Source organism: Trypanosoma cruzi, genomic scaffold, assembly GCF_000209065.1.
Source record: "Trypanosoma cruzi strain CL Brener 1047053516003 genomic scaffold, whole genome shotgun sequence".
Taxonomy (NCBI): Eukaryota; Euglenozoa; class Kinetoplastea; order Trypanosomatida; family Trypanosomatidae; genus Trypanosoma; species Trypanosoma cruzi.
Genome location: NW_001849269.1, coordinates 16,960 through 34,986, shown reverse-complemented (window position 1 = coordinate 34,986; position 18,027 = coordinate 16,960). Strand labels below are relative to the sequence as shown.

At 46.1% G+C, this 18,027-nt stretch overlaps 8 protein-coding genes and 1 pseudogene across 8 annotated transcripts, besides 24 other annotated features; all 9 read right to left on the bottom strand.

The window, feature by feature from the left end:
• Tc00.1047053507509.89 (cleavage and polyadenylation specificity factor-like protein, putative) lies at window positions 1-1,497 on the bottom strand (the record flags this gene model as incomplete). The annotated part of the gene is made up of 1 exon (XM_803991.1): window positions 1-1,497. A coding segment is annotated over one exon (1,497 nt), but the record flags the coding sequence as incomplete, so codon positions are not given.
• Window positions 1-18,027: a sequence feature (heterozygous, Esmeraldo-like haplotype).
• Window positions 1,633-1,653: a sequence feature (AT_rich).
• Tc00.1047053507509.80 (hypothetical protein, conserved) lies at window positions 1,992-3,713 on the bottom strand (the record flags this gene model as incomplete). Its single annotated transcript, XM_803990.1, has 1 exon — window positions 1,992-3,713. The coding sequence occupies one exon, from the start codon at window positions 3,711-3,713 to the stop codon at window positions 1,992-1,994; it is 1,722 nt and encodes a 573-aa protein (XP_809083.1).
• Window positions 4,055-4,101: a microsatellite.
• Window positions 4,189-5,817, bottom strand: Tc00.1047053507509.70 (hypothetical protein, conserved; the record flags this gene model as incomplete). The annotated part of the gene is made up of 1 exon (XM_803989.1): window positions 4,189-5,817. One exon carries the CDS (start codon window positions 5,815-5,817, stop codon window positions 4,189-4,191), a length of 1,629 nt encoding a protein of 542 aa, XP_809082.1.
• Window positions 5,958-6,068: a sequence feature (T-rich).
• Window positions 6,143-6,167: a microsatellite.
• On the bottom strand, window positions 6,235-7,854 carry Tc00.1047053507509.60 (hypothetical protein, conserved; the record flags this gene model as incomplete). Its single annotated transcript, XM_803988.1, has 1 exon — window positions 6,235-7,854. One exon carries the CDS (start codon window positions 7,852-7,854, stop codon window positions 6,235-6,237), a length of 1,620 nt encoding a protein of 539 aa, XP_809081.1.
• Window positions 7,948-7,972: a microsatellite.
• Window positions 8,105-8,144: a sequence feature (T-rich).
• Tc00.1047053507509.50 (polypeptide deformylase-like protein, putative) lies at window positions 8,253-9,035 on the bottom strand (the record flags this gene model as incomplete). The annotated part of the gene is made up of 1 exon (XM_803987.1): window positions 8,253-9,035. One exon carries the CDS (start codon window positions 9,033-9,035, stop codon window positions 8,253-8,255), a length of 783 nt encoding a protein of 260 aa, XP_809080.1.
• Window positions 9,457-9,488: a microsatellite.
• Window positions 9,649-9,674: a microsatellite.
• Window positions 9,720-9,815: a sequence feature (T-rich).
• Window positions 9,853-9,935: a sequence feature (T-rich).
• Window positions 9,964-9,988: a microsatellite.
• Window positions 10,120-10,144: a microsatellite.
• Window positions 10,145-10,189: a microsatellite.
• Window positions 10,238-10,313: a sequence feature (A-rich).
• Window positions 10,336-11,625, bottom strand: Tc00.1047053507509.40 (hypothetical protein, conserved; the record flags this gene model as incomplete). Its single annotated transcript, XM_803986.1, has 1 exon — window positions 10,336-11,625. One exon carries the CDS (start codon window positions 11,623-11,625, stop codon window positions 10,336-10,338), a length of 1,290 nt encoding a protein of 429 aa, XP_809079.1.
• Window positions 12,038-12,065: a microsatellite.
• Window positions 12,599-12,627: a microsatellite.
• Tc00.1047053507509.30 (RNA polymerase-like protein, putative) lies at window positions 12,703-13,275 on the bottom strand (the record flags this gene model as incomplete). Its single annotated transcript, XM_803985.1, has 1 exon — window positions 12,703-13,275. One exon carries the CDS (start codon window positions 13,273-13,275, stop codon window positions 12,703-12,705), a length of 573 nt encoding a protein of 190 aa, XP_809078.1.
• Window positions 13,493-13,542: a microsatellite.
• Window positions 13,630-13,670: a microsatellite.
• Window positions 13,785-13,820: a sequence feature (AT_rich).
• Window positions 13,957-14,028: a microsatellite.
• Window positions 14,093-14,118: a microsatellite.
• On the bottom strand, window positions 14,362-16,026 carry Tc00.1047053507509.20 (hypothetical protein, conserved; the record flags this gene model as incomplete). Its single annotated transcript, XM_803984.1, has 1 exon — window positions 14,362-16,026. The coding sequence occupies one exon, from the start codon at window positions 16,024-16,026 to the stop codon at window positions 14,362-14,364; it is 1,665 nt and encodes a 554-aa protein (XP_809077.1).
• Window positions 16,847-16,880: a microsatellite.
• Window positions 16,937-17,059: a sequence feature (T-rich).
• Window positions 17,126-18,027, bottom strand: Tc00.1047053507509.10 (annotated as a pseudogene; the record flags this gene model as incomplete).

Sequence of the window (18,027 nt, the reverse complement as noted above, 5' to 3'; positions counted from 1 at the left end):
TTCTATAATTTGAAATCGTTTGGCAGCATCGCTGTGGAACATGTCAACTTTGGCAATGCATGAGTCGCCGCAGGCGGAACCCAAAAACACAATTTGATCTCCAATACGGGCAATGCCTGAACAGTAGCAGCCGGTACCGAGGATGGCGATACGAATGCCTTGAACGGATGAGCTCTGTGCCGTGATGGAAAGTGTTAGCACCACTCCATCTTCCTCCGATACGACAAGTAAGTGAAGCATCTCGTTTACAATGCTCATGAAGGACGCAGTACAGTTTGCCAAGGAGAGATTCACCATGAAAAGAGCCGTCGAGGCTTCCATCTTCGGATCGCACCAACCCACCTTTCCATACGACATGGCGGATGACTTGCTGTTTGCACACTCCTCCATTCCGCCGTTGTTCAAATAGACTCCATACCCTCTCTTTGTTGTGACGTGCATCACAGTGTTGATGCCGTAGCAAATGACACCGGAGGGAATCTGTGCAAACGGCCCGACGGGAGTCATGTGTGTCACGTTGTATGGCACATCGTCGACCTCGCCAATGAGGAGTAATTTTCGGTTGGACGTGGATGCAGCCGATATTTGTACCCAAACAATTTGGGATGATAACATTTTAGATTCAACCGCCTTAGTGCGCCATTCCACCAATTTCACACGACCCGCCCATGTAGGGTGCCGTTCGCACAAAAAGGCAACAATGGGTTCTCCTGAAGAGTCAATAAATTGCATGTCCCGAACATAGCGAATGACACCATTTACTGCTAGTGAGACGGAAAACATGGAGAGGTGACCAATGTGCAGTAGTCCATCAAAGACATCTACAACCCTCGAATCGTGTTTCTCAGGCTCTATATGGACCGTCGTCTCCTTCTCGGGCGGAATGGATGGATCCGTTTCCTCAGCAAGTCCCTTGTAGTCGTCCTCATCACCCCAATCATCTACAGGTGCCATGGCCTCCTTCAGTTTTGTGTTATTTTCAGCCTCAAAATGAATTCCGGTGACGCAATCACCATTTTCGGGCCGAGTAAGACCCAACAAGGGAATCAAAAACATATGACGACGGCGTGCCAACACTGCAACAAAGCGACCTGTTGGATCCGCACGCATGATGGGTTCCAATGGCATCACATCATTCACTACCTCCCGGTCGTCCAACTGAACGAGTGCCAACGTGGAAAGACGCATACGAACTGGGTCGTACTGAACAAATGACACATGAAAATCATCAAGGCACATGGCGACAACGTCAACAGCAAACCCAGGAGGCCGGCAGATGGCAACGGAGACCGGTGGTGCGTTCAGCTGTGTGCTGGCGACATAAGAAAGGGAGGACACCCACTCCTCGCCACATGAAATCCGCCAAAGCTCAAGTTTATTCTTCTTGAACAGAATCAACTCTCTCACCCCTGCCGGAAGCCCGGCAGAAAATTGCCCGACAAGAGAATGTGTGACGCCTGACGCTGGAAGACTAGGTTTCACAGCCGCGTGCAGCATCTCACCAACGCAAAAACGTGCAGGAACTGATCCTCTGTTCTTAAATATGCTCCTTCCCCCTCACATCAAACAATCAGAGGGTAATTTCACACAAACATTGCAGCAAATAGAAAAATTCCCAAGAAGGAAAAGTGCAAAAAAAATAAAAATAAAAATGAGCGGAGTCCAGAAAAAGGCACATCTGCCCATACAAACATTTTCGCTTCAAAGACAGAGCGGCGGCGGCAGCGGCAGTTGGGAGGGGGAACCAAAAAAAAAAAAAAAGGATTTACTCCGACAATTCGGTTTAAACAAATAAAAAATCTTAAAGCGTCCATAAAAATAATCAAGACAACAAACAAAATGGGGATCACTGCCAATCAAACAACTGCTGCTGCAACAGCAACAACAGTAACAATAACAAAATCATCATCATCACAATTAGCTTAGCGAAGATCAAAAATGCATCCTTCTTATTCAAAAACAATTTTCTTTCTTTATGCACTCACAGACTCTCAGTTGATAACATTGACACAACTCATTTGACCGCACTGCTCAAGAGCATGCATGAGACAAAGTAGTGCTTTACTCTCATTCGTCTGTGCCCTCTGTAGCATGCAGGCATAATTTAGCCTGCATCCATGAGTTGCCGCAAACTCCACGTTTTCTGGGTGGCTGGACATGAGGAAAAAGAGAGCAAGAAGCATCATGTTCATTGCTGCCTCCGGTATTCGTTTTGGGGGCCAGTGACGTAAATAAAAAAGAAGTATTGTCATCAACTGACGAATGCGATGAAACGAAAAAAGTGCACCATGATCCTTTGACACCCGAGGAATTGTTGTCAGAACAAATGCATGCGCCAAATTTACAGCCAGTGAAGCTCCCGTGTAAACAATGGCATCGTTTCTATAATCTGCAAGCGCCAGTCCGACCACACTTACCCACATAAGCGCAAAGCGGCTGGAATTCAGCGCAAGAGCGCCGTGAAGGCCAGAGGACAAATTACACAACACCCGCAAAAAAGAAAGTTTGCCTTCAGGAGTCATGTTTAGAAAATCCCGCACACCATTCGCCAGCAAAGCAAGAAGAGTAGGATGAAACACACATGCACATAGCACCACCTTGTGTAACAGAGCAATGCGCAGAGAATTAAGAACGGGTCCCCATAACGTTGTATGCGTGTACATCAAAATACGTACAACCAATTCAATATAATCCGAGGCGATCGTCGGATCTATTAACTCGGCTCCTGTACTGATAATAAATGCAGATGTCAATATCATCTTGGCGCTTTGATCAACCTTTCCGCGTTGTTTCAACTGCTCAACATACGGCATAAGTCCCTCAAAGACTTGACGACACTTGGTGGCATCATCAACATGAAAGAGAACAACACATGGCGGTGGTTGTGACATTAGCTCGCATGCTACTGCCGATTGCGCAATAGACATCGCACTTTTTTTCCGTTCTAGCATATGTTCCTTCAGCAGACGATTCGTGATGCATTTTGGGTATATGAGATAATGCGTCAACACTTCCAATACGCCTTTACCCAGCCTTGTTTTGACAAGATGGTCAATGACGGTTGTAAGAAAGGACGGAATGGAACCGTTGGGTCCAAGCAGAAATCCCACCGCGTCCTTGCTAAAGGTGTGACAGTTGTTTTTTGTCGGGTGATAGGCATTCAAATGATATGTGTCCTTCTCACGCTCACGAATCCACGTCATAAACTCACTGAGTGTCTTTTTAGTTGTGCCAAGAAGAATTTTTTTATACTTCTTCCCAAAACGAGTATGACCAGCACCCATGACGGCGATTCCACCCCCAAAAATAAACTCCATCCCGTAACACACCACCGCACTGTGGTAGAGGCCAGGAACGTTGAAACCCAGGAGCTCCTCACTGTGCCGGTTAACAAGGCCGCGACTCAGGTCGTATACATGCAGGATCACCGTGAATTCAACCACGCGAGGTGGTGGTGTCACCTGCGACAAAACAAACGTCACGCGATCTGCCGCTAACAGACTTGAGCATTCTTGCTGAGGAGGGCAGAAGGATGGGAGTTGCGTGGAAGCAGTCCCATTCACCCGTGAGGCGGAAGCGGCGTCCGGTGGAGTGGCGGGAAGGGCAATTATCCGGCGATAGCTGTAAAACTTTGGGGACGCCGTCAAGCCATCATCCGCATCCGTGCTGCTGCTCGCAAATGGTTCGTGAGACTGTTCAAAGTTCCCCGTCATGAATCCCCGCTCGCAACCAACGCGGTAAAATCCGTCAGGTCCCTCAAACAAAACAAACAAAAAACCCTCACCGCCTCTTCCCCCTCCCCTCTCGTCAGACGCACACCCGCGCCTACCAAACGCACTCTACCCTACGTTCTGCGAAAAACAACAACAGCAAAACAAACAAACACGGCAGGGGAGATGGGAGAGAATGAAACCACCAAGCAGAACCCCCACCGCCGCGCGATGGAGGCCCGGCGAGAATTCATTATCCCTCGCTCTCACACATCCCACCCCAAAACACACACGTTGGATACAACACCATAAATAGACACATAAATAATTACGCACAAGAAAAAAACAACAACAACAACAACAATAACAACAACAACAACAACAACAACAAACAAAGAATGCAAAAGAACTGAAAGCAGTTGTCGCCGCTTTTTCAAATTACATTTCATTTTTACATCACCGTAGCTCTACCGTAAACCTAGGGAGCGCGCACCGATTTTATGTCCCACCTCTTTGTCGCGTCCATTGCGTGGATTTTCTCCTTCAGTAACCGTCTAAAAATTTCCTCTGCGTCGTGTTCAAAACGCTTCTCCTTTGCACGAAAAAGTCGCTTCATATGACGTTCGGCAGCTCCCATTTCCTTCTTTGCCAGGCCCACCTGCACTCGGTGCTCCCTCATTCTGCGTCGTCGATTTTCGTACTCTCGGTTCCGCCTCTTGATCTCACTTTGAACCACCTGCGACTCCATAAAGAGATTTGTTTTTGTTCTCTTTATCTTTTCTATGTTTTCTTCCGTGTGACGATCCTTGGCTTCGCAGAAGGCATTGAGTCTTTCCTGTTTTCGCTTATCATTCCACAACATATCCTCTCGCCGCTTTGTCCTCTCCCTCACCATTTGCACATATTCCTCAAAGGTGGGAAGCTTACCCACGTTCAACCGAGAACGAACATCTGCCGCAATGGTACCTGCCGACTCCACACCTTCCATCTCTTCCATAAACCCGTTCCACTTCTTGTAGTTTGAAATGTTTCTTCGAATCTCTAACCGTGCCAGACGCACATACGCATCAAGCTGTCGCTTATGGTTTGATATGCTACCCTTTGTAAATGTCGACTTGGTAACATTCCCACCATCTGCAGGCCCTAATGGAGTTAACTCATCCTCATTCACAAACTTTGAGCCTTCTACGGTGTAAGTTGCGGCCCTGTTCCTAAATTTCTCTGTGGTATTGCTATCCTCCTGCAAGGACTTTGTAAAGTCATGATATTCCTGCGCCATTGCAGAACTGTCGTGTGCGTACCGCAGCAAAAACTGACGATATTCATTCAGTTCTTTCAACTCCATTTTAAGTGTAACAGCGTCACGACGTGGATATGGCAATGGCGGCAGAAAAGGTGGATCCAGTGGAGGTTTTGGGCGCCAAAACGTATCACGTTTGTCTCCTGAAAGACGACCGCTTGAAATTTTCCCACTGTTTGTATCCGCAGCGTGTTTTATCCAAAATTTACTCAATTTACGGGTATGCCCCTTCTTTTTACGAGGTTTTTCCTTCGAGCTGAGGGAGAGTGGGTTGGATGCTTTGGAACCGTTCAATCTTCGCAGCTTGTCGGGAGAGAACCGCGCTCTTGATGACGTCGAGGAAGAGGCATTTGATACCTCTCGGTTCGCGTCAACAGCAACGAGTGATGCCGGTGGATCCCCATACCGCGGCATGGGTTTGGTAAGGCCGAGTTCGTCAATGTTATCATCGTCGTCGGTTTCGGTGTCCAGTTCCGTCATGATCTTATTCATCACGGCCTTCGGTATTTTCGGCACACCGGGGGCGTCGGGAAAGAGTTTGCATCGCTCCTTCCACTTCTTCTGCACCTCACCGTCGGCGATGAGGTGATTTTTAATCGCCAAAACTTTCCGTATGTTATTTTGCCGTGCACGCTCAATCAATGTGTACCGAACGAGCACCGCATTTTTATCGTCACCCGCCCGCTCGAGCGACTTCTTGGGGATGTGAAGTAAATCCCGCGGAACAAGTCCGAGCTCATCGCATCCGAGCACAGCTGCTTTTCCCTCCACGCCAAACAGGTTCGCATACGCAGCGTCCACCGCCATGCACAAGAACACCGACACGAGCGAAAAATCAACGAGGCAGTTACCTCCTCTTTGCCCTCTCTTCTTTTGTGGCGGCCGTGTAACGCATGGGCCCGTAGATAAAGACAGACAGAAAAATAGGGGGCACACGAGTCCAGTGAAAAACAAACAAAAAAAAAACAAAACAGAAAACAAAAGAGAATGCGTCAATAGAGGAGAAAAACAACACAGTACAAAATCAACAAAAAAAAAAAGAAGAAAACAGAACAGAATTTTGCGTGACGCATTGATCCATTTTTTTTGTTTTTGTTTTTCTCCAGCCAATACATACAGCATCGGCGGGAATACACACAGACACACACACACACACAGAAAAAAATAATAGTAATAATAATCAAACAGGAATCCAAAGAAAAGAACCCATACGAACCTGACCTGTCAGACCGCCACCACCACAACGTCTTCACTGTCACATGAGGAATATCCCTCCTTCTCATCGTCATCGTCGTCAGTGATGACAATTGCCTCCAAAGAACCCCGTCGTTTCTCTAGCGACGGTGTGCAGGGCAAGCGAGTTGTGCCACAAACCTCACAGTACAGGAATGCCCCTATAGAATTGAGAAAACCGCACCCACTGCACACCCAGTTTCTAAAAGAATCCACACAGTCGTGATGGATATTTCCTGTCATTCCATCCTCTTCAGACGACCTCTCGCGTTTCACAACATTTCCACAATCCGCAACGAGGGAATGCATTGAGGTCATCGTCAGCGGCCGTTTCCCACCACCTCTTTGATCCTCAAGTATAGTCTCTAACCGTCTTGTAAACTGAAGCAAACTCCCTTTAATATCTTCGGACATCACCACATCTTCTTGCACCTTTTCCGTCATCAGGCAGCAATTTAGCATTGATACCCAAACCTCAAAGAACGCGACTCCATGATGACGTTCTACCATGTGAGCCAGCTGGTGAAGAGCAGCGGTGCAGACGTACGCAAAAGACAGAAATTCTGAGGGTGTATTTGGTGAACGAAGACGGACTCTCAGTACTGCACGTCTTGAGTCTATAAATTCTCCTTGAGACATCACCGTCAGTGTTGTTGGAGAAAACTCATTGAGACATATCACCTGCCATCCCCTTTCCCGAAGGATGGGATCCAAAACATCCGCTAAGCGACCCAGTAAACCGTGAGCAGACAAATTTCCTGTTTGGGCACCAAAAACTTTAATATGTTGCACGGCACATTGTGAAGAGTCAGGTGTATTTGAACGTGGATAACTGCAGGCCTCACAGTGCTGCAGACTGCAGTAGTTGTGGAACGAACACCGTGTACAATCCCATCCTTCCTCGGTTCCGATAGGGTCCAAGATATCGGAGCAGAAATCGCACACCGTGAGAACAGACATATTAACATTTCCACATCTTTTACAAATCCAACCATCGTTCCCCATTGCTGTACTTGAGGACGTGGCAGCATCATCACAGCCACATCCATCAAACTCCCCAAAACGACTCAGCTGAATTCGTTTCAGGGCAGCGTCCGCAAGAATTTTTCGCATTGAGGTTAAACAATTTGGGTGCAGTGACGGTCCGCTTCCACCCAAACGATGACTTCCTGTGAAGCGGAACTGCTGGCTTGCAGTTCCAACAATTTTTCCGCATGCAATACCCACCTCCAACTGCTCACACTCGGTGACAAGCTGGGAGTAAAGGCCCCAGAAGTATTTGTCATGTCTGGAATACCGGCAATGCGCCAGCTCGTGCAACATTGTACAGATGACATCTGTAAAGGGAAGAAAGGTGTTCTTTGCACTTGGCGCACGAAATCGAACGCAGACCTCATCCCCCCTGTTCACATTGAGCCCCAACAAACGTGCGCTACGTGGATAAAATTCCTTCAAATGTCTGATCTTCCAGTTATGCGCTGAAAGAATGGCATGGGCGCGTACCAGAAGCCTTTGCATGTACTCCCGTGCATATTCATCCCCGGCCCATCCCAAGGTTGTGGCCGCACCAATCGTACTGTACTTTGTCAACGTATCCGCAAGACTTGTCATGAGAAAACGGACGCACTCTTTTGGCTGCTGACGGAATTCGCTCACAGACGTAGGCCCTTCTATTTCTTTGCAATTGAGGGGCAGAGCAAAATAAATAATAATAATAATAATAATAATAGCCAAACACACACAGTGAAAGAAAATAGATCCAACCACATAACTTCACTAACATAACAAGTCAACACAAAAGAAAAAAAGAAAAAAAATACGCTTCATTCCTTTTCCAAAACAGGCACCTCTCTTGACACTCAAAAAAAAAAAGAAAAGAAAAAGAAGAAACACAAGAGAAACGCGTCGCAAAAGTCAAATAGAAGAGAGCCGCGGCGTTTCTCCACAAAAAAAAAAAAAAACTTCTTTTCTTCTTCATTACATTCAGTATTCAGTAAACCAGAGAAGCCTCATTGGTTCAGACGAGCATCCTGAAAATGTTGCTGCATGTTTTGTGCATACCACCACTCCATTCCTGGAGGAACAATAGGAATATTTTTAACGTAGTCAAAGAATTGATGTGGAGCTGTCACGTACGCCTCTGCAGAGGGAAAATTGGGTGGCCACAAATCCCTCTGCCCCATAGCGATACCGCTAACAATAAATTCCGGTCCTAATGCCTGATGAAGAATCGTCTTGCCGTGAAGGTGATCCAATTCATGCATCAAACACCTTGCCCGCATGCCATCCAGTAATTCTGTCTTCTCATTGCCGTACTCATCCCATCCACTACATGTGACAGACTGGGGCCGAATCACCCATGCAGCGGTCGCACCACAAGAAATACAGTTCTCCCACATTCCGTACATGGGAGCAATGGAGGTTCGGGCATCGTAGTCCGGAACGCTCGGGCTCACCCACACCTCGAACACTTCCTCGTCTGGGTGACTTTTGATGAGCACAACTGTGGCGTCCCAATGCCCTTTTGGGGCACTGAACGAAATACACCGCAAGTCACTCGCCATTTTCTTCAGACTGAGAAGTTGGGATTGAAAGAGTGGCGTATTAACCTGAGTCCTATCCAGGCGCAATGCGGGTCGTGTGAGGGATCGATGTGGATAACAGGCCACTCGGGACTTCACCTGCGCCTCCAGCTCCAGCTGCGCAGCGACGCGGTCTTTGAGCCGCTTTTCGCGGGCCGCCGAGCGCCTCGGGCCCAACAGAGGCACCGTCCGTGACAGACGGCTCAGCATAAAAGACGAAGAACCGATAAAACTAAGAGGAAGCAACAACAACAAAAAAGTTAAGGCCCCTTTTTTCGTTCCAGAGCCCTCCCCCCTCTCTTTGCTTTAAGAGAGGGATACACACAGGAAAAAAAAAAAAAAAAGCAAACAAAATGTTGGTAAGTTCACATGACGCTGAAGAAAAAAGTCGAGTAAAAATTAAGGCGGAAACATCGCGGCGACGGTGGCCAACGGCAAAAAGAGGGAAACACGTCAGTACCATGTGACGGAGTTATACCGCAATAATTACACAAATACAATCAACACAACACATTTCATAAATGAAGAGGCATGCGTTCACTTTCCCTTTGGTCCACTGCAGGCACGTACCACGCACAAACAAATGGCCTTTCTCCCTCCCCCCTACTTTATGTAACCTCCTTTATTTTTCCTCTCTTTCTTTCTTTCTCTCTCTCTCTCTCTGTGTGTGTGCTCTTTTTTTCCTCATCTTCGCTGGAAGCTCGCTCCACTCTTTCCTCCCCATCACCCGCACCTTCGTGGGGAAATGGCAGCGAGATACCGCGCAGAAACACACACAAAACACCATCACGCATGTACAGAAAAAAGGTGGATAGATAGAGAGAAAAAAAAAAAAAAAAAAAAAGGAAATGATGTGGCGGCTATTACAAACGCGACCACATCAAATATACTGCTAACAAAAGAAAAATAAAAATAAAAAAAACAACAAAAGAACCGCAAAAAAAATCAAAAAACAACAACAAAAAGCCAGATAAAACCAACAAAGAAAAATCACATTCATCACCATAAGAAGAAGAACAGAAAGAGTAAAACAAAACAACAACAAAAAAAGATGAAATAAAAGAAAAGAAAAGAAAATCAAAAAAAAAAAAAAAAAAAAAATCAAAAAAACACTACAAATTACCATTCACAATATTGATTTTTTTTTTTTTTTTTCTTTTCTTCCCTTCGTACAATTCATCTCATCTTTTTATCCTCTTTTTTCTTCCCTCTCATTCTCTCTTTCTTAACATTATCTTTTACTTCTCGCTGTAGCGTTGTATACACAGCCTTCTTCTTCTTTTTTTCCCTTTCTTAATAATAATAATAATAATAATAATTATTATTATTATCATTTTTTTTATTTTGCCTTTCCTTCCTCTTCTCACGGATGCTAATGATTAACGCAGCCTACTCCTTTTCTCATCCCTCTCTTTTTTCTTCTTTTTATTTTTTGTTTGTTTTTGTTTTTTTCGCTTTTTATTTTTCTTTTGTTTTTGTTTTTCTTTTGTCGCCTCACAGGCCTCCGACATCATGGGCTGTCGGTGCCGTCATGGACATCTTTCACCGAAAAAGCCTCCGAGCGGCTCTCTGCCCAAACTCTCAGTATGAACTCCGCTTCCTGTGGAGAGTTTACGTAGGAACTGAAGAGCGGCTGGCTCAGCAACTCCACAGCGACGCTCGGCGAGACCCCGGGGCGATTGACAAGGCACTTTGAGCACATATCCAGGAGCGGTGCTGCGTCCTCCAAACGTTTGCCTGTGGGATCATCGCGAAGCAGCAGCGCCTCCACGTGCGCCTTTATGTTTTCCTCCCAGTCAAGCACAGAGACCGTCCCCTCCGACATTGTGTGACTTTGCAAAAGCGGTCCGTCGCCAAAGTCATCCATGAGCTTGTCGTCATCAAAGAGTGGATCGACACCAGTCAAAAGTGACAGTACCACAAGACCGATAGCCCATGTGTCAGCTGTGAGACAGAAGAGGCCATGGGGAGATTGCCTGCAGTAGGGCGGTAGTCGATGAATGGCAGGCGGCGGCAGCCCCTCGCCGTCCTGAGAAATGTGTCCCACAAGCTCAAAGTCGCACAGAGCGGCACAGCCCGATTGTCTGTTCAGCAAAATATTGTCTAAGTGAATATCATTGTGGGTAAACCCACGGCACAACATACCGTTCTTCACATGTGGTAACTCCTCATTGAGGAGGCTAATAGCAACAACCAGCTGAAACGCGATGGCAGTGACGACCCTGCAATCACGAATAGGGTCAAAGGAACGGAAAGATCGAAGCGAATTTGTGAAAGCCTTGTTATATCCCTTAAACTCCGCCTCACCTTCTCCTTCGCCAGGAATTTCAGGCACGGTCCTTGTGACAAAAAGGAATTGCTTAAGGCTGTAGCTGTGCTGCGGCATAAGAATACCGCGATCGACACCCCCAATCGTGACAATGGCCAACGGAAGCACCAAATAAGGCACCTGACGGCAAACCCCACAACTCTCCCCGGAGCGACTGAATGCAGTGAGATCGTTGGCAAAAAGTGCACGGATAAATTCAATTTCGTTTTCCGTAACACTGATCGGGTATATTTTAAGCGCCAACGGGTACCCAACAGAGCACGAGGCGTCAATCGTCCTCCCAACGCTGTACACAAGTGAGCCGCGGTCGCCACCGTGGCCGATAGCGCAGCCGTAAACCACCTGTGAGTTGCAATCACCTTTGAGACGTGGCACTCCATCAGCGCAATCATCATCATCATCATATTGCATCCAGCATGGCGCAAAAGGTGTGTTGCCGTCACGGTTCAGTGTCTTCTTTACGGACATCATCACTCAAGGGGTGGTCGGGAGAGCGAGGTTGTGGTGATTTCCCTCCCCGCACCCGCTTTCACAAGCCACCACTTTCCCACCAATTTCTATTCCTTTCTTTTAAAAATTTCCAACGTGCGTGCCAGTTACAAAACTAAAAAAAAAAAAAAAGGTTGCCGTGCTCCCGCGTTCCTGTTATAAATAAACAAACTCGGGGAAGCTTGATAAACCGTGCCTGTACACGCCGCGAAGGGGGTTGTCTTTGCCCACGAAAAAGGAAATTTGCTTGCCGCCTCCTTCACTTTTCCGCTCCCACAACAGCAAGAAACACCCGCCGACAAACGCGTCAAAAGCTCCGTCTAATGCTACAGTTACTAGTTGTACACAACGTACCACCGGTGTATATAGGCAACGGAGACTACACATTACAGCCAAAAAAAAAAAAAAAAAAAAAAAAAAAAGTCAGAAGGGAAGAACAATCATAAATAACTCCGCATTGCCATGAGCACTCCCTCCACACAAACATTTGTCACGAAAATAAGCCACACACAAACATACTGAAAAGGCAACAACAACAAAACACACCGCCACCACCACCACCAACATGTCACCCAAACAAGGCCTTTTTTCGTAGAACCTCAGGGTTCACATCGGTGACGAAAAAGCGCTTACCTGGAACCTCCGCCAACGCAGAGAGTAACTGCCTATTCTGCTCCATCGTTCGCCGCAAATGAAGCTCCCGTTGGTTGGCCTTATACACGCTGCGCCATGCAAAAGCCACCATAGCTACCGCGGACACACCGAGTACAATGCGGGCCCAGTTACAGGAGTACTGCCTTTTCTCCTTGGGTGTCTTGCCAGCAGTGGGAGTGTCGTCCTGCGCCATGTACACCCCTCACTACCGTCCTATCGATGCCTTCTTATTTATTTATTTGGTCTTTGCTTAGGGTAAAGTAAAAAAAAAAAAAGAAAAAAAAGGCCACCTCACAATGAGACACACACACACATCCACACGCACACACAGATATAGAGCACTTGCATCCATACCAGTACCGCAATATCAGTCAAAAACGCGGTCCTCCACTCAGAGTTTATCGGTTAGAATGTACCCAAGTATTTTCCAATCATGCTGCCAATTGCCACAACACCCTCCGACTGTGGCGTCTCGGCAACAACACGCACACGCACGATTTCACCATTTTTCACGGAGCGTGATCCATCCTTCGTAATCCATATGCCTTCCACGCCATCACTTTCGTACACCCACTCACTTCCCATCTGACCACGGCTGATGTACATTTTCCCAACTCCCAACACATCCCCCCACCATCCCTCGCGCTCTACAGCAACTACCATCAAATCCACAACTTCGCCACGATGCAACTTAAAAACAAGGGCCTCATAATGGAGCAGAAACGACACCCCACCATCATCTAAGACTCGGCCTTCAAGCAATTCCGTATTCAGAATGTCAAGCACAGCTACAATGACTGCAGAGGAACTTTGATCCACTCGAACCACCTCCCCATTGCTTCCTTTTAGGAGAGGCATCTGGAAAGGGTGCCCCTCCACAGCATGGCGCAGGTATTTAGCAAGGTGGCGGTGCAGCGTCCGACCCAACAGATGCGGCTCCACCCTGATGATTTTCTGCAACTCCATTTTGTAAAACATCTTTATCCTTACGTCTGTTTTTTTTTTTTTTTTTGGGTGTGTTTATACACGTATCCTTTATGTTCGAGCGGAGAAGACAAAAGGTCTATTTGTGTTTATTGTCCCGATTACTACCCGCCCACGCACGGCTTCTCTCGGAGGAGCGAGCCGGACCCACACAGCAAGCGTCCCCCTGAAACAAGCCGAGCCGATCTTAACTTTTGGGTAGAGAAGAGACAAAAAGAAAAACAAAACAAAAAAAAAAAAAAATAGAAAAACAAAAAGAAACCCAGCGCAAAAAAAAACAGCAAACTGACGTCAGTTTCTCCCTTTCTCTCTCTCTCTCTGGTTTCGTCCCAATCCCCAGAAAACGTGAAAAAAAAAAAAAAAAAAAAAAAAAAAAAAAGGAAAGGAAAGTCAACACGCAAAACTATTCTTTTCTCCTCCACAAAGAAACACACACAAAAAATGAGTGTTCCAAGCAATGATTTCATGACTTTTGCAATTTCTTGATCTTTGAATCGAAAGGGAAAAATAAATAATAATAATATAATGTAAAATATATACTTTTTTCTCCTCCCCAACCGAAGGATTCGGCCACACAGCACCATATATGCATCCACGGGTGCTGCAGCACCCCTCTTCCCTTTTTATTTCTTCCATCCTCCATATGCACCAACAGGATTAGAAAATATGGGAAGTACAAACAAAATAATAACACAAATAACCAAACAAACAAAAAAGAAACACACACAAAAGCACATGAAAAACAAAGCAATAACTTTTTTTTTTTCTATTTTATTTTGAAGAGGGTAGTGGTACTGATAGGGGAAGTAGGATGTATATGTATATGTATATATATATACATGCATCACCGTCTTTTCTCCGGAGTAAAGAAACCATGTTTCACATTAATTGCAATGCCACCGTGACTCCCTTCTAGCGCAAATGACACCCTTCAGAAAGTAAGACAAAAAAAAAAAAAAGACTCAAACACACAATCACATACCAGATGCTGGGAACAGCAAATTTTTAGGGGACAGAGATGGCACATTCATTCATTTTGCTGTTGGTATGCCTGAAGAACTCTTCTTTCATGCATCTTCCTCATTTCCTTTCAGTCACTGTGGCAACGTTCGCCTCCCTTTGCGGGGCAAGCCTTTGCACCCGACGGTGCACACGTAGCTGAATTTTACGCACGGTAAGTAATGACCGCGTGTTGTCCCACGTCAAGATAAGCTCTCCCCGTGTGCCAAACACGAAATGGTCTGCCGCCTCCTTCACCGTACTTGGCGGCATCAGGATTTCGGTATGACCATCCGCAGAGCACGCGACAAAGACGGCACTAAACCCAATTTCACCGTGCTTCACCGCAAACTCCCACGTGATTTCTTCAGGGTCTCCGACTTCATAAGTGAGGGTGAGTTTGCGGCGGGCCCGAACGACAAAATTTTCCGTTTCTTTCTGAACTAAAAAACTCAAACTGCCAGCTTCGCCTTCAAGCTGTTCAAAAGGCAAATCCTCCATGCTTAGCACGCTCCCACTCGGGTGCACCATTCGGGCCAAGTTATTTGAATCAAAGAAGTAACACATAGTGCCATTGCTTGTGGATCCGTTCAGAGGCACACAACCCCCCTCGCACCTGCATGTCCCACCCAAGAAAGCAGGCAATTTGTCTTCATCGATCAACAATTTTAATAAAGACGGTGCATTTTCTTCACTAACGCATAAAATCTTTCGCCGGAGACTTTGCTTGCCAGCTCCAAGTTGCTTTGAAAACCAATGGGCAAAGGCAACGCTCTTGGGGCAGTTGGCCAGAACCAATTTGTGGAGAATTTCCGGATAATACTTCTGGTCAAGATTAATAATCTCACGAAGGATTCTTGGAAAAGGCCCCCAAATATAATCAAGAAGACGTGCTCCCTTGCAATCCACAACCACAGTCACAGTTGTCATAGTTTCTTTCCATCCAATTTCTTGCTCTGTTCCTGAAACCCTGTTCCGTACACTGCAGTACTGTACTACCCTCCAGAGGAGTTCATTGCCGTACAAATGAAAAAGCAGAATGAGATCTTCTGGACGTTGACGAAGCGGTGAGATGCGTCGCAATTCACGATAAAGCTCATGAATCTTTATATGCTGCAGCCTACCATATAAGACTGGATGGCCATCCTTATCCCAATAATGAATACTATTCGCATAATGTCTAGTGATTAATTTCACGATTGGACGTAGAATATGATGATTATTTAGATACTCCATCTGACTATCCCTTAAAGACGTATTGTCATGGCTTCCCGATCCCATCGGATTCTCCATTGCCATTGGAAGGTGCAATGTGCCGCAGATTTCATTTTCTGAAAAGCCACGCAAGGGAATCAGGGAAGGAAATATCATGATTGAGTCCAGTCTGTGCTGTTTTCGAAATTTATTCGTGTCAACAATCATTGCCACGGTATCCTCCACGTCAAAATTGTTCGCCTTCAGATACCGGTAGGTGAGAAGACGGCGGAATTCCGCGCTGCAACAGTGCTCAAATTGCGGAAATCCCGAAAATGAAAGTTCTGCCACTTCCCCTGTGCTTCCTGTCACGACTGAGACATCATTTTCCCCCTCACACCTCTTTTCGTGCATCGACGACGCCGAACCAACGCCATCGGAGGCTTGAAGGCCTATGCGGTGAAGAACCTCCGCCACCAGGGCATCCATATCCCCATTGGTCTCGGTCTTCCTGCGTGCCTTCGCCCCCCCGGATTGCAAGTTGCTGTCCATCTGTCGATCACCTCCCCCGATCGCCCGAAGGCCCAAAGGAAGACAACAAACAATGAAAGTGGAAATGCTCCGTACAAATAAGGAATTTTTGTCCGCCGATGGCTTTAGGCCACGTGTATGAGAGACACCCCTGCCTACACGCAGCTGACGCCAGAAGTCACAGGAAACAGCAAAACCAAAAGCGACACGCCTTTACACAAAAGAACATAAACTTCTCTACTTTTATTTATCTTTTTTCCGCTGCTGCTGCTGCTGCGGACACGCGAGAAGCCACCGTCCCCTTTTTGGCGTCCTGGTACCCCTGCCCTCCACCAGTCAATATTCACCAGGATGCACCCGGCGCCACCTCAATTAGAGCACACATCGCAGATAAGAAATAAATAAGAAATAAAGGAAAACAAGAAAACTGATGGTGACAGGAAGGCCGCATCCAAGAAAACATGCAAAAGCATCACTTACACATCGAATAATGCAGACAAAAGAAAAACAACGACAAAAATAAGGCAACCATGAGAAACACACTCAAACAGCAAAAAAAAAAAAAAAAAAAGGAGGAAGAGGGGTTAAGGGTTGGTTCCATACTCCTTGCAGCTTTCATACCATCTCCGTGGAATATATATTTATATATTCTTCTTGTCAATTCCTGCAACACCGCACCCCACACACACGCGGAAGCGAGAGGTGCACTCTGGAAGGAAAACATCCAAAGCACCACGTCAACAAATAAATACAAAGCAGCATCCTACTACATTCGGTTAAAACTCCGATGCATTCATTTACACAAAACGTCATGCACCGATCTACCTATAGAAGTAAACACATACATGTATACATATATATATACATATATGTATCGTTGGGTATAACAGTGAGAGAAATACAAGAAAAGATCGGAAAATATCAAAGAAGCAAAAAGCAAAAAAAAAGCAAAAAAAAAGCAAAAAAAAAAAAAAAAAAAAAAAAAACTGACATAAAGACAAAAGGAGAACCGTTAAATTGAAGAGAAAAAAAAGGAAAAAAAAAAAAAAAAAAAGGGCAAACGCGTCACGACGTCCAGTAACCATATTTCTTGAGACGGCTCAAAGTAAAAACCTCAGCGTTAAGTCTTTATGACACGCAATTGCAAGTATTTGGTTTGAAGCCACGAAGAATGGTTATCCCACTCCAGTTTCAACGTCCCACACACTTTAGCCACAAATCGGTCACGGTCCATTTCCATCTTTTCCGACTTTAACTCCCTAAAAGAGGAAGAAACTTCCAGCAATCCATACAGGCTCCCTGAGGTTCGTTGCGACCCCACCGTCGGATTGGTCCAAAACGAGTCCCCGGTGTCTACATCATCTTGTGACGCAAAGACTGCACGAAACCCAATTTCTGTCGCTTGTCCTCCCCAAGACTTCGTACACCTGAATTCCCACTGAGCTTCCTCATCCGGCTGAAGCAAAAACTCAATCGTATGCCGCTTCCCCGCCGCAATGGAGACGTATTCCGTGCGAGGCACGGGGAAAGGCGCATCCGCAAGACTCCTACATTCCGAATCTATTCCTGGTAAGCAGCCGCCCGAACAACTGCAGGAACCACCCAAAAATACCGGTATTTTGTCCTCATCAACAATTTTCTTCAATAATTCCATTGAATATGCCTTCTCACAGAAGATAATTTTCTGTTGGGTGTTTTTATCAAGCGAACCCCTGATCAGCGAATAGGCATGCGTGACAAAAGAAGGACAATTAATCACAATAAGGCGATGCAATGCCTCAGGGAAGTACTTTTGATCCATCCTAATAGTTTCGCGCAGAACATCCAGAGATTGAGAATTTATCATCCCCCAAGAAAGACCTTCCGCATTCAAAACCGCTGTCACACCAAGAATACGACGACCCCCCCTTTCCACACTCTTCGCATCAGCGTATTTCACCAGCCGTTCTTGCACAAGATTCATGTAAAGATGATATCGCAAAAATGGTGTCTTTTGCCTGATCACCGACGGGAGTTATGCTC